The sequence below is a fragment of the Solanum tuberosum genome, unplaced genomic scaffold, assembly GCF_000226075.1.
Source record: "Solanum tuberosum cultivar DM 1-3 516 R44 unplaced genomic scaffold, SolTub_3.0 scf00682, whole genome shotgun sequence".
Taxonomy (NCBI): domain Eukaryota; kingdom Viridiplantae; phylum Streptophyta; class Magnoliopsida; order Solanales; family Solanaceae; genus Solanum; species Solanum tuberosum.
In genome coordinates, this window is record NW_006239635.1 from 3,215 (window position 1) to 17,395 (window position 14,181).

Consider the following 14,181-nt stretch of genomic DNA (forward strand, 5'->3'; position numbering starts at 1 on the left):
ATGTCTGTTCATATCTATAGACTAGACAGGAGTACTAATATATGGTGGATAACAGTCACATATTAATGTTGAATACTCATAACTACCCCCACGAGCATAATAATATTCTCACCGTTTCAATTTATATCAGGCTGTCTCTTATCTTTTTGAGTGCTTGTAATAATCTTTTCCAGCTATACCTATCAAGTTATGTTAAGACATCACTTCTTCAACAACCTTCTTGTTTTATATATAGTAAGCTACTTGACAGAAAGAAAAGAAGATGGGCTTTTTTTTCAAGATTCTCCCAACAAATTTTGAGATTTTGTTTGGATATTCTAGAGCTAACTTGTTAGAAGTACTCAGCCACACCGACATTTTAAAAATCTCTTATTTCGATTAAGCTGTTTTCATGTTCTAAAGTTATGACATTTTTATTATAGATAAATCCTGATTAATCGAGACAAATCTAAAAAGAATTTTATATATATATAAAAGTTAACTGAATATGTTGTTTTAAACTCGAACTATGCAAAGAAAATTAAAATGTATAATAATATAAAAAATCATACCAGACGAGATGATGAGGGGAAGAGACTCGAGAAAACGTTCTTAGAATAAGGAATATATGAAAAAGTATATATACACAAAAATTCTAAATCAAACAGTATAATTTTTTTGGATACAAAATACTTTTTCAAAGTATATCTGACAAACGAATATAATCTCATGACATATTGATATCACATATATATATATATATATATATATTAAATTAAACTGACACTAGTAATTCTTTTATATACCAAAATACTTATCATCATATGAAGAAAGTGTGTATAATAAGAAAAGTTGTACAATATTTTAACCAATACGTGCACAACATATTTTCACTAGTTAGTATTTTATAATATATCGTATTGATTAACAGTTGGCCCATATGATAGAATAGTGTTGTTGTATAATACTATATATCCTTTTCAAATACTTATATTTTTTTTGGTAGGTCGTACTACATGTGCTTAATTATTGGTTAATTTTATTTTCTTTATGGAGCAGTAATTTTTGTTAGTCAATGTTCTTATCAAAGTACCGCAAAATATGGAGGATGATCTTTTTGGATTACGACATAGGTTGTGGGAACATTATGGTAGTTGACGTAGCAGCCAACATAAAGAAAATTGAAAACTAAAATCCAAAAAATATATATAATAATAATTTTGTTGTCAAAATTTCATTGGCTAAGTGGAGGAATATGAAATATTATAGAAATACTAGTAGCCTCAAAAGTCTTTAAAATTCTGAATAAAACAAAAAAAAAAGATTATTTTAATCTTAGCTTTCACCAGCTTAAAAGATCTACTTGCAATTTATTTATGTTCATACAGAAAGGTGTTGAAAATTGAAATATACACTAATTATTACTAATATTCTATTGCCACAATAATTAAAAGCCGGTTCACATCAACAACCCGACCCGTGAAGAAAGAAGAAAAAAGGGAGATAGTGATACTAATAACAGTAGTATATATATGAGGAACAAAATTCATTAATGGTAGCAAAAAGTCTCCAACTTTATAGGAGATTAGTAAAAGATTAGCTTTGTCCTGATCTTCTCTTAATTAATTAAAGTAAGTCCCTAATTCCATTAATTACCTTATATATTCTACTTTTATGTATATCCGTTTCCACAATTTAATTTGGCTTTTTTTTGTTTTTGTTCAGGATTTCTCCAATTTGTTTTTGGGAATTTTCAAGAATTTTGGAATTTGTAAGGTACAATTCTATCCACTGCAACAAATTTTTTTTTTAGCGACAATAAGTTAATTGATGATAATTCAATTGATAAAACATTTAGCCACCTGAAATATAGCAGCAAATAGCTAGTCCATTGTCGGTAGAAGATCATTTTTGATGTAGTGTATGTGTAGTTTCAATGTCTAAACTTTTGAAAATCTAGACAATTTTTGCGAGTTTCTTCAAGATTATTGAATTTAGAATTGAATATTTGCATTTTTGTTGCAGGAAATGGAATATTATGGGTTTAATCAACAATGGCCTATTAGCTCATATGATGAGCTAAGTGCAATATCTATAGCAACTTCATTTGGTCATGAGAATAATTTGCATGAATCATTCATGTCTCATGATCAGCCACTATTAGGCCATAAAAGGCCTATAGAATTGTCCCAAATTGTTGAAGAAAGGCCACTAAAGAATTCCAAAACAGGTCACAACTGGAATAACAATATTGAAAATGACCAAATATTGAGCTCACAATCTGTGGTTTCTCCCAATTATTCCCATTTGATGAACTCATCAAATAATTACACTAACCAACAAGTTGTGACAATGAAGCCCAAAGAGGAAACAACTAATTTGTCATCAAGCAGTATATCTTTTGCAGCTGATCATTGTCATAACAATATGGTTTGTCATCAAGATTCTTTTGCTAATCAGAATTATATGATGTTTAAGGCTGCTAATAATTCATGTCAAGGTTCTAATAAGAGTGTTAGCACTAATGGAAAATTAACACAAGCTCAAGATCATATCATTGCTGAGAGGAAAAGACGCGAAAAACTTAGCCAAAGATTCATTGCTTTATCTGCTCTGATTCCTGGACTCAAAAAGGTACTAATACACTTCTATCAAGCTTACGAATATGTTTGATACGAATAAAGTTATTTTATTTTTTATATTTTTGAAATATATGACCTGTGTTTGGAGTTTGTGAATGGTTGCAATTAAAATGAAAAATAAGTCGATAATAAATTAGCACATTATATCGTGTGATGGTGCTTAATTTGATGATTTTTTTAGTTTTCAAGATTGATAGTTATGTGTATCAATCTTGAAAAGTAAGTGTTGGTTGGACCAATAATAATGCTTAGTCAAGAGTTCCTCGAAATATTTTCCAAAAGCAAATACCAAAAAATGATTTATTTTTCAACTTGGGCAAGCTAAGTAAATTAAGACGATAGTAAAACTGAACATCTATTTTTAGTATGATAGACAAGTAAATATGATTAGCGGGAGTAATATTTACAATTGTCCTATATAAAATAGCTATACTAAAATTTTGGTATGATGAATAGATGGACAAGGCTTCAGTTCTTGGAGATGCAATAAAATACTTGAAACAACTTCAAGAGAAAGTGAAGACACTTGAGGAGCAAACAAAGAAAAAATCAGTGGAATCTGTTGTATTTGTCAAGAAATATGAACTTTATGGAGATGGTGAAAATTCTTCTTCAGATGAAAACTACTCAAGTGGTACTGTACCAGTTGATGAGGCACTCCCAGAAATTGAAGCAAGAATATCTGAAAAAGATGTATTAATTAGAATCCACTGTGAAAAAAGGAAAGGAATTGTTGAGAAAACAGTTGCTGAGATTGAGAAACTTCATCTATCAGTCATTAATACATGTGCTTTGTCTTTTGGATCATCTGCTCTTGACATTACCATAATTGCTCAGGTATATTATTAGCTCATTCACTTTTACTTGTTCACTATGTTAAAAATATATTTTTTTTTACTTTTACTAGAACACTATACATATCAAGAGAATTAAAACAATCTTTTTTCATGTTTTACCCTTAACGTTAACTACTATATATATGCATTTCATTGTAAAGTTCATTATGAACAAGTGAACAGAAAGAATATTGTTTTGAGTTTTAAGTAAAAACTTTTAACCAATCAAGTTGTTATTATATAATGTACATAATTATAAGTAAATCTCTATGACATATGATTAATTTGTAACATAGTTTTAAGAATAATTTCTAATATGCCAATATTGGTCTATTACAATTTAAACTACATTGATGTTGTTAGAGAAATTTTGTACTATTATGTGAATATAACTTAAATTCTAGATTATATTTTTTGTTATAACTTTAATTTTATACTTTACATGTGGTAATTAGGTTATTATTTTATTTTTTTCCTTTTCAAATTCTTAAAAAGGCTTAATTCCATGCAGATGGATGAGGAATTTACAATGACAGTAAAGGATCTTGTCAAGAATTTGCGCTCAGCTCTCAAAATGTTTATGTGAAGGGTGTGATCGATTGACCAACTTATCGTAATTTCTTTTAGAGTGTTTGATACAACGAAAGTCATTTTACCGTTCTCTTTTTCCAGTTCCATAATTGGATGTTTAGGCTTGTGAGGTCAAATTCACCCTTTTTTTCAAAACCAAGTCCTTTGAAGCTTGTTTGCCGTGGGGTTAATTAAGTCATTTTGTAGGGAGGATTTTTTTTTTTTAACCTCTCATTTTTGCATGGTTAAATTTATTAATTAACCATGTTCAATTTATCCACCTATTGCAAAGATATAGTTGACCCCATGGCTTAGGTATTTTTTTTCTCTTTATTGTAAATATTTTTCCATGAGGAAGGTTGAGAAATTCAACGTATACCAAGTGGTTAGAGAAAAGGGACAATACAAGGTTTTTTTTTTTAGGGGTGAAATTAGGCATCAAGCTTTGTATCATTAGTTTGCTTTAATTTGTCAATGTTTTAGACATCCTCTTGAAATTATCTTTTAATTTGGAGGGTCTCTTTTGTTGTTATGTAATCTCACTTTGGTTTATTATATGGAATAAAACCACATTATTGTCAATCTCTTAATTCTTTTAATTTATATATATATAAAATAAAGTTGATTCATGAACTCATAATGCCCATTCCCCTTTTGAGTTATTTTTACATCTTTACCTTTACCTCCAGAGAAAGCGAAATATAATGGCATTCTAAGCTGTTGTTGTTACCATTGAGGTGGTAGAGCTAGCATTTTAATTACAGATTTGATACAATTTAATAGTTTAGACCAAATTCTATATTTATATTATAAAAATCATTTAATAGGTACAAAATTCAGAACCTAAAGTAAATTACAATATTTTTTAGAAAGTAGAACCCGTAAACTTTAAAATCTTAGATCCACCCCATCCCCGCCCTTCTTTTTCTATTTTTTAAAAGTAGAAAGTTAAAACAAATTAAATAAAAATCTTAAAATCGTTCATATGAAACATGATCTAGGTCCACTAGCTAATGTGAGAGTAAATTTCGTATCATTAAGCATACACCTCCAAAGTATCAAAGTCACATTATGGGTTTTCCCTAGAAACTTGAAACAATGGTTTACCTTCTTCAGACATGTTTAATCATGACCTTATTGATTTTCAACAAATATCTATACTCTCGTGTAATATAATAGGTCTAAGTAAATGACATTATATGTCCTCTTCATTGGTAAACTACAATTAAGTAATTTATCTTTCTTTTTTTTTGTAAGAACGACAAATAAAGTGGATCTGAAGTAGTATCAAATTAATACATATTTCATTTATATAATCAACTCTACAATTTCATTCTTCTTCGATAAACACTACGTAATTTTTTTTATTGAATTTAAATTATACTACCTCTGTCCACTTTTAATTATCATAGTTCCTTTTTTAGAGTTAAATTATAAAAAAATTGATTAACATTTTACGATGTATTCTTTCATCATATTGAAATGCAAAAACTTTATAATACTTTTTGTATAGTTTTTTAATATCTAAAAATTTTATTTAAAATATTGAATAAATATAATCTAATTTAACTTTGAAAATTAGTTAAATTGACTTTCGAAAAACGCAATATGACAAGTAAAAGTGGACGAAGGGAGTACAAATCTTGTGTCATGCTGACTACAATGTGACGCGTATGCTTCAGCCGAAATTTGAACATTAGTATTTTGACTATATTCTATTGTATCTCATGTCTCCACTTCCCTTCATAAATTATACAAAGTTCAAACCTTGCTAATTTTTTTCTTAATTCGAATAAACTATTTTCATACGACGTTTTCTTGCAATTTTTGCCATATTAAATAATTAAGGGACCATTATCTTATGCTGATCAAACTTAACTTGTCATGAGATTAATGTGACAGCCAACAAATGGATAAACAGTTTGTTTAATAAAAATAATTAAAGAAACTAAATGAGATTAACCCTTTACCCATAACCATTATGCTTAATTAATAGTAGCTAATTAACTAGGAATAAAAGTTGGTGTAACAATGAGTCCCTACTCCCTACAAGAGATCGTAATCTTTCTTGACAAATCAAGATTCCATGACTTTTCTTTATGTAATGACAATTAGTAGGTAGCTAATTAATGAACAGGATAAATTATGTGTGGAAAATAATATGATACGTATATACGTAGAAGTTGTTTAGGACTTAGGAGATTTTATTCATTCTAGGTTTTTTTTTCTAGGTTTTTTTCAAAAGAAAAAAAACAATTTTTTTAATTAAATATATTAAGGCATGTTGTCACTCTTTTTTGTCTTTTTATAGGCAAATGTTGAAACTAGAATAGAAAATTTTTGTAGTTGGTTTAGCTAATGACAATATTCAAGGCAATAATTGTACTTAGGCTTGAAAAACTTATATTATAGTTGTAATAATTAAGATCCTTTCTGATTAAATTGTACTATTTTTGATACGATCTAATTACTATCTGCCAAACTGCTGAAAAATGATCAAATTACTCAATTTACAATTACTTCCCATAAATTATGAAAAACTTGCTTATGCGGAAAGAGATTAGTATTTTCTTTGTTTTAATTTATCTATCATAGTTTACAATTATAAAATTTTTCATTAAAAAATATATTGTTTTTTATTTAACGAAAAATATCATGAGATGAGAGGAAATCAAGATTATGATTGAAGAAATGTATAAAGTCGATTCATATATAATATACTAACAATTAATATATTTGATATCATAAAAAGGTCTCGTTAAAGCGATTTGATGTTTTTTTAGTATTTTTATATTATTCCGGAGTGTGTTTGGTTCGAAAGAAAATATTTTCTCAAATATATATTTATATATATAATATGTTTGATTTTGATAAGTATATTTTTCCTTTTGTAGGATCAAACTGAATATTTTATTATTAGTGGTTGGTTAAACAATTTTCTAAGAAAATAAGTTATTTTATATAAAAAAAAAAGTAAATTAAAATGATTTTCTTAATGAAAATAGAAAACATTGTATCAACTATCAAATATGAACTCTAAAGTAAATTAAAATAAAGATAATGAACTAAACATTCTAGCTGGATTCCCAGGTTTCAGGATCATCTAGTTTGTACCAACAACACAATGACACTCGTATACTTTATTTATTTACACACGAAATAAAAAAAAATTAAGAAAACTCGATATTATTTTTATTGAAAATTTTCCTGTCGAAGGCAGTCCAACACACCCTCGGCACATTCTAGAAGGTCAAAAACAGCAAATGCGTTTGGGTAGAGAATTATGACCAAAGGTTTATACGTGGCAGATTAAGAGAGCTTGTAATTGAAACTAAACATCTCCTATTTTGGCATTTATTGACAGAATTATATATCCTGCTGTACCTTTTATATCGCTTTTTGACCACATTTATGGTCGGTCACTTTAAATTAGGTGGAAGAAAAGCAGGTGAGTATTTATACTGCCAGTATTTCAATAGAGTTTAAAGATTATTAGTTTTATATTTTTTTAAAATGGAGAAGGGTCTAAAATGTCCCTCAAGTATTTGAATTGGTACAAAAAACTATCCTCCATCCATCTATCGCCCTAAAATATCCCTGACGTCCATCTTTCGGCTCAAAAATACCCTTGATGTTAATCCTTTGACTCATATTTGCCCTTATTTTTAATATCTCTCTTAAAGTAAAATTATTCAACATTTATTTATTATATTGCTTAATGTGATTGGTCCAAATTTAAATAATAAAAATGATATTTTAAAAAAATCTATTTTTCTATAAAAACCACTTATGATTCATATTTTGACCTCATACACTTGAAAATAATATTGAAAAAATAATTATTTTCAAGATATCTAACCTATATTAAATCAACCCCAATTTATTAGTATAACGTAACCCAACTCATAAATGGGAATCCAACTAAAATCCATACTTACCCCGACTGATTGTCCATCTAAAAAAAATATTATTTTCATTAATATAAAATTTTCTCTCAATTATCCAAATGTCTTGTTCATTTTCTCTTTTATTCCTTTTTTTAATCTCTTATTCTTAATTATGATATACGAGACTCAAATTTGAAATGAACTCACATATTTATATTCTTTTAATTAGTATTATTGTCATGATGGGATGAGATTGGGATAAGAGAAATGATTATTTTTATTCTTTATTTTAATTTTGGATACACACAAAAGAAAAATGTAATATTTGTACATATTTGCTTAATTAAGTCATCTTTTATTGAATTAATTATTTCTATATGAATGCATCATTATTTTTCTCCTTTTTTTTTCACTTGTTTGTCATAAAAAAAATTAAAAAAATTGAAATGGTGGACAAGATCCAAATAGAATTTTTTTTGGAAGAGATAGGAAGTAAAGGGCCGGGGAGTGAGGAGTGTAGAGAGTAGATGCCTAATCTTTTTATAATTTTAAATTTACTATGAAATTTAAAATCAAGTCAATCATGTGAGCTTTATATTAAGTAATTTCAAATTATTTTAACGGAAAGGGCCTAAAATGCCCTTAAACTATGAGATTTGGTACAATATTACCCTCCATCCACCTAATGAGTATGATCTGTTAGACATAAGGGTATTTTTGAGCCGAAAGATGAACGTCAAGGGTATTTTAGGGTCAATAGGTGGATGAAGGGTAATTTTGTACCAATTCAAATACTAGAGAGATATTTTTGGCCCTTCTCCATTAAAAAAATTATACGTAGATATTCTTTAAGTGATCTCATAGAGTAATATTGACCGTGATATAACTTAATTCATTTCAATATCCAATAATTTGATTTTATCAAATACTATACGTACTAAGGCTCTTTAGATTTTTATTTATACTATTGATACAAGGCAATTTTAATGTCATGATACAATCCTATCAATTATAACACGTCATTTAGCATTTTTCATGGTTTCTTCGTTTATCTGTTTATTAAATTAAATTAGGAAAAAGGGTCAAAAATGCCTTTAAATTATGTGAAAGAAATAAAAATGTCATCCGTTTATAGTTTGGCTCAAAAATGTCTTTACCGTCAATACTTTGGTTCAAAAATGTCCTTGCAGTCAATACTTTGGTCCAGAAATGCCTCTATAGTTCAAATGAGTCAAAAATGCTCTTTTCCAAATAAATATATATTTTTTTCATTTTAAACACATCTTCTTCCTAATTAAAATATTATTAAAGAACACTATTCTTGTTTCTTCTTCTAAAATCACTTTAACAAATAAAAATGTAGGAAATATTTTTTTCTTCTTAATCTCATTTTATCAATTAAAATAAAATAACTTTATGTACCCTTTCGACAAATAATATATACATATGTCATATATAAGATCATAGTATATCCATCATTAATTTATATTTATATAACAATAAAAAATAATGATAATAAAATAAGAAATATTTTCATTTTTTTATTTTTTTCTGAATTGAAGTAAGATAAACATTTGCTAATTTTAAAAAACATTATTAGAAAAAAAAAGTATTAAAAAGTATATTTATTCGGAAAATGAGCATTTTTGACCCATTAAATAACATTAAGGGCATTTTTGGGCAAAAGTATTGAGGGCAAGGGCTTTTTTGGACCAAGCTATAAACAGAGTACATTTTTGTTCCTTTTGCATAGTTTAAGGACATTTTTTAACCAAAATATTGACGGTGAAGGCATTTTTGAGCCAAACTATAAACGGAGGACATTTTTATTCATTTCACATAGTTTAAGGGCATTTTTGACCCTTTTTCCTTAAATTTAATATTTTGTTATTATGCTAATCTTAATATTTGAAAAATAAAAAATAAAAAAATATACACGAATGTGCAAACATGTTGGACCAGAGTTATTTGTGCTTTGATGGGCCATATGTAGGATCAAATGTTGTTGAATCCAGTCCAAAGTTTCACGTTCAGAATGTGTGTTTTTAAGCCCAATCAATAGAGGCCCAATAGTTAGTCTCGGACTCAATATTGTGCAGAGAGCAGAGCCCCTATAAAGGTTTAAACCCATAAATCATCCTTAATTTTGAACCTCATAAATCTTATCCTAATTTTAAACTTATAAAATGTTAGAATCCCATTATTTCTTTCTTGATTTTGAAATTTTAGCAATTTTTGAACTCCAGAAATCATTCTTTAACTTCCATTAGTAAATTCTTTTCAAATTCCAGTAATGTTTGTCGGACTTGTTTTGTGTTTTAGTTGGGAGCATTTTTGTCCAAATTTTTGTCATATCAAAAGAGTGACTAAATGTTAATAACATATCAAGTGAAGGCTAATTATTATTTGATATCAGGTATTAGAAAACTCTCTATTAGAAATGACTATATTTACCTACTTAATCCATTTTGAGGGAAGTGCAGTCACTATTTAAGATATAGCCACATTGTATAAAATACTAACATTTTTTGTCGCTTTAAAATCAATTTAAGGTGTTCACAATCAAACTTGAAAGAATATTAGCTTGAAGTTTAGCAACATTTTATCATTGTTTTGCATAAAAATTGGCATGCCAAGATCAAATTAAACTTCGTATACTTTTTACCTCAAGTCGTAGAATAATTGGCAAGTGAAAATTGAATACCTAAATTTGATGCATTTTTGTGTGAAGTTTGTACCATATATGACTAAATTTCACGTAGTTGATATGGTGCGAGAAAGTGAACTAAAAATGTAAGTTAGATAATAAATTGATTTTTTTTTTTGGTTTCTCATTCACTTTCCGCATTGGAGCTTAACTAATCCGAATTCACAGCGTAGGGGGAAGTGCTCCCTACCAAAAAACTTTTCATACACAAAACTCAAACTCGAGACTTATGATTAAGGAAGGAACAACTCCATCTTCTACACCACATCTATTGGTTCGTAGAACAATTAAAAAATTCGTTAGTGTGATTTTCTTCAATTATATTTAAATACAACAATAACTTATACACAAAAGGTTTCGTGGTGTAGTTGGTTATCACGTCAGTCTAACACACTGAAGGTCTCCGGTTCGAGCCCGGGCGAAGCCACTTTTTTTTTTTTCCCCAAATCAAATTGCCTACCAAACGGCGTCGTCGGTACCGTCTACATTTTTTAAATCCAATTATTAACAATTTTTAAATGAAGGGTCCCACCATATGAAACAACCGCCATGTCATTCATCCAATTATATCAACCCCACATCAGATCCTCACCTCTCATTGGTCGAACCATTTCACGTCATCATCACTCTCGATTCTCCACCACGCAAAAATCAATTAAACACATCACAGCCTTTTTCATTCTAAATTAGAAAAAAAAAAAAAAAAATCAAGAAGAAGAAGAATCTATCTCTTAAGCATTACTTGAGATTTGAGAATTTCCCATTCTATTCCATTATTTTTTTGAGGAATCAAATCTCCTTTTCTTTAGAATTTCCAAGTAATTATCAATGGATTTGAGACGATCATCCCGTTGTTGTTATTTCTTGGTCATCTTTATTCTTGCGATTGCTGTTCGGTTTTCTCCATCTGCAGCTTCTGTCGCTGGCAAAGATATTAATCCTCCATATCCTAAAGCTATTTCTGTAAGCCATGAACCTTTTTCTTTTCTTTATTAATCTTTATTTGTAATTGTTTTCTTACCTAATGAGAGACGAGATTGATTTTGTAATTCAAGATTTTCTTGGTCTCAATCATGTGAAACCCACCAGAAAATGAATGCAAAATTGATTGTTTGGATCTTAGTGATTATATTAACATCAATTAGGTGTCTAAAGTTTTTAATTATTAGAGATACATCATTGTTAGTCTGTTATTGTGATTTGTTTTGGTTTCGTTAGGCTGATTGTGTTACGGTAACAATGCAATTAGGCAGATATTTACTCGTGAGATTTTGGTTTAGGGTTTGTTTTTTCGTATTCAAGTTGGGATTGTGTTTGGAGTTTCTGATTGTTGATTTTATTTTCTGTTTGTTTTGTAGGACTTGAAGGAGTCAATTGTAAAGGGGTTAGGTTTTCAAGCGGAGGATTTCAAGATATCTGGGTTTGATTTGAGGGATGCTCTTGTGGGTAGGTCGGTGTCTTATGAGTTTGATGTTGAAGTTGATAATAAAGTTATTCCCTTAAAGCTTTTGGAGGATGTGAATAAATGGGAATTTGTAGATTTGCCCATTTTCCGGGTAGAGAAAGGTGAAGAAAATGGGTTGGTTGAAAGACGTACATTGGAGAATCAGGTACCTGTTTTGGCACCATTTACTTTGGCAGGTCCCATGGAGATCTGGATCCAGGATGCCAAGGACATGAGAATTTCACTACCTGTAAGTGAAACCTTGCCTTGAATTTTTTGTATAATACTGTACATTATGTTGGAAGTCTTTTGTTAGTTAGCTTTCTTATTTGATATATTCAGCAACAAATTTTGCTTGTCAATAGTAAGTACTAAGTACCCTCTATGGCATTGTTGAATATTTCCCTCCTCTTTTTGGCTCTGTCTTTTGCTTTGTTATGAACTCTAATACCTTAGGATGCATGGTATTCCTATATATGTTTAGTTGCGAGGGACCTCTTGTCGTGTTCCTTTTCTTTTTGGTGTTTCAAGAGACTCTGCTATTGCTGTTTACTCAGAAAAGAGTCTTCTTTTGCTTAATTAGTTATGGAATGACCCTATGTTCAATTGTATGCTTCTCCGAGCTTTAAGCTGGAAATCAATCTCTTAGTGGCAGTAGTCTTCCATTGTTTCATGTTCAATGATGCCCTTTGCCCTTATTAATAAGCATTCATCATGTTGTCTAGGATCTTGGTTGTTGTAGGTTTTATTGGATAGAAATGTGTTCCTGTCTTGTTGGTGGATTTAGCTGAATTACTTTGAGTACGCTAGGTTGACATTTTATATCTGTCCTGGGAAATAGAGAGTCACTCTACTGAAATCTTGATTCCTTTGAAGGCGATGGATGTAGCTTAACTATCCAAAGTTCACTTACATTGGCTTACTTGTCAGTGTGTTTGATGTGTTGATTGTCTTTCTTCAGTTAGTTGTCTGCACTACCACTTGTCTAAGTAATATGAAAATGATTTGAAGGTTTAATCGTTCTATTTTCTTGCTAATTTTCATGTCACTGATCTACTTTGCTTCTGTTCTCGGTAACGACATGCAGCATGATGTGGATGCTGGGGAGCTGAGGAAAGTGATTTTAGCCGATGGTGCTGTCGTTACAGTCAAGGGTGCCAGATCTGTTAGCCTTCGCCATCCTATAGAACTTCCACTGCCTTTCAACAGAACGATAAATGGGTTTGCCTCTGGTATGTTGGCATTGGCTGAATATCTACGTCAAGCTTCTCTCGCTCAAGAGGGACCTCTCCTCTCTCTTCGAATTGTTGGTCCTACATCTCTTACATCCCCCACCTCACCATCTGCCCCTTCTGCAAACAAACTTAAGCTTAAACGGCTTGCACCTGGTCTTGTTGAGTTGTCATCAGTATCAAAATTGAAAGCCATGGACGCCATCTCCACTATTGATCTCCATGGAGAAACCACTGCACTTCTTACACCCAATCAATTCACTACATTGTGGCCTGTTACATCTATCAATGGTTCAAACTCGAACTTGCTTGGTTTTGAGGCCTTGCTTTCTAATATACTGGGTCCTAAAGCAGGTAAAAAGGGTTCTTTCAAGTTGCTGAAGGCAGATGTATCAGCCCAAACTTTTGTGAAGATTGGTTTTGGAGTTGAGAAGAAGTTGAAGGAAGGAGATGGGTTCAATTTGGAGGGTTATCCAGAGTGGAGAACTAAACCTGAAACAGTAAGGATGCATTTTGAAGTTCTGGCAAAGGTAGATGGTGACAAAGTTGTCCCAGAGAAAATTGTGCAGGTTGATCCGATAACTATCGAGGATACAGGGGCACCCAGTGTGCAGTTGGGCAATGTCTCCATGTCAAAGACTCCAATTGTTCACCAACCTCCAAATCCATTAACCTTATAAACTCCTTAGACGGGCAAGATTTGTGTTTGAGCAAAACTGTATAGATAAAATTGCCCTCTTCTTTTGTCCTCTGTTTTTATAGCTATTACATACATCAGGTACGAAGGGACCTGACTATCTAAGAATTCATCAAAGAAGTATCAGGAATATATGCCAGATCTTTTTGGTATTCAACAGTCTTTAGATTATTTTCATAGTTAATGT

The 14,181-nt window shown here is 30.1% G+C and overlaps 2 protein-coding genes and 1 non-coding gene across 4 annotated transcripts; all 3 read left to right on the forward strand.

Annotated features, from left to right (window-relative positions):
- Positions 1 to 1,546: 1,546 nt before the first annotated feature.
- LOC102585595 (transcription factor bHLH18-like) lies at positions 1,547 to 4,597 on the forward strand. 2 transcript variants are annotated; one of them, XM_006367017.2, is made up of 5 exons: positions 1,547 to 1,610; positions 1,705 to 1,755; positions 2,005 to 2,613; positions 3,078 to 3,458; positions 3,969 to 4,597. In XM_006367017.2, exons 3-5 carry the CDS (start codon positions 2,008 to 2,010, stop codon positions 4,041 to 4,043), a joined length of 1,062 nt encoding a protein of 353 aa, XP_006367079.1. In that variant the 5' UTR covers positions 1,547 to 1,610; positions 1,705 to 1,755; positions 2,005 to 2,007; the 3' UTR covers positions 4,044 to 4,597. The 2 variants fall into 2 exon arrangements, with proteins under 2 accessions (XP_006367079.1, XP_015160709.1); XM_015305223.1 differs by lacking the exon at positions 1,705 to 1,755.
- A 6,377-nt stretch (positions 4,598 to 10,974) lies between these two features.
- Positions 10,975 to 11,048, forward strand: TRNAV-AAC (transfer RNA valine (anticodon AAC)). Its single transcript has one exon. It is a non-coding gene; the product is annotated as a tRNA-Val (tRNA).
- Positions 11,049 to 11,323: 275 nt separating this feature from the next.
- On the forward strand, positions 11,324 to 14,151 carry LOC102585934 (uncharacterized). Its single transcript, XM_006367018.2, has 3 exons — positions 11,324 to 11,584; positions 11,980 to 12,315; positions 13,153 to 14,151. Exons 1-3 carry the CDS (start codon positions 11,450 to 11,452, stop codon positions 13,975 to 13,977), a joined length of 1,296 nt encoding a protein of 431 aa, XP_006367080.1. The 5' UTR covers positions 11,324 to 11,449; the 3' UTR covers positions 13,978 to 14,151.
- The last annotated feature ends 30 nt before the right edge of the window (positions 14,152 to 14,181 follow it).

Excerpts from the sequence above, each read along its gene's own strand:
- LOC102585934 (XM_006367018.2), top strand. The coding sequence starts at position 11,450 with ATGGATTTGAGACGATCATCCCGTTGTTGTTATTTCTTGGTCATCTTT. Across the intron at positions 11,585-11,979 it reads CATATCCTAAAGCTATTTCT|GACTTGAAGGAGTCAATTGT; the intron begins GTAAGCCATGAA and ends TTTGTTTTGTAG. Across the intron at positions 12,316-13,152 it reads ACATGAGAATTTCACTACCT|CATGATGTGGATGCTGGGGA; the intron begins GTAAGTGAAACC and ends AACGACATGCAG.
- LOC102585595 (XM_006367017.2), top strand. The coding sequence starts at position 2,008 with ATGGAATATTATGGGTTTAATCAACAATGGCCTATTAGCTCATATGAT. Across the intron at positions 2,614-3,077 it reads TGATTCCTGGACTCAAAAAG|ATGGACAAGGCTTCAGTTCT; the intron begins GTACTAATACAC and ends TATGATGAATAG. Across the intron at positions 3,459-3,968 it reads ACATTACCATAATTGCTCAG|ATGGATGAGGAATTTACAAT; the intron begins GTATATTATTAG and ends AATTCCATGCAG.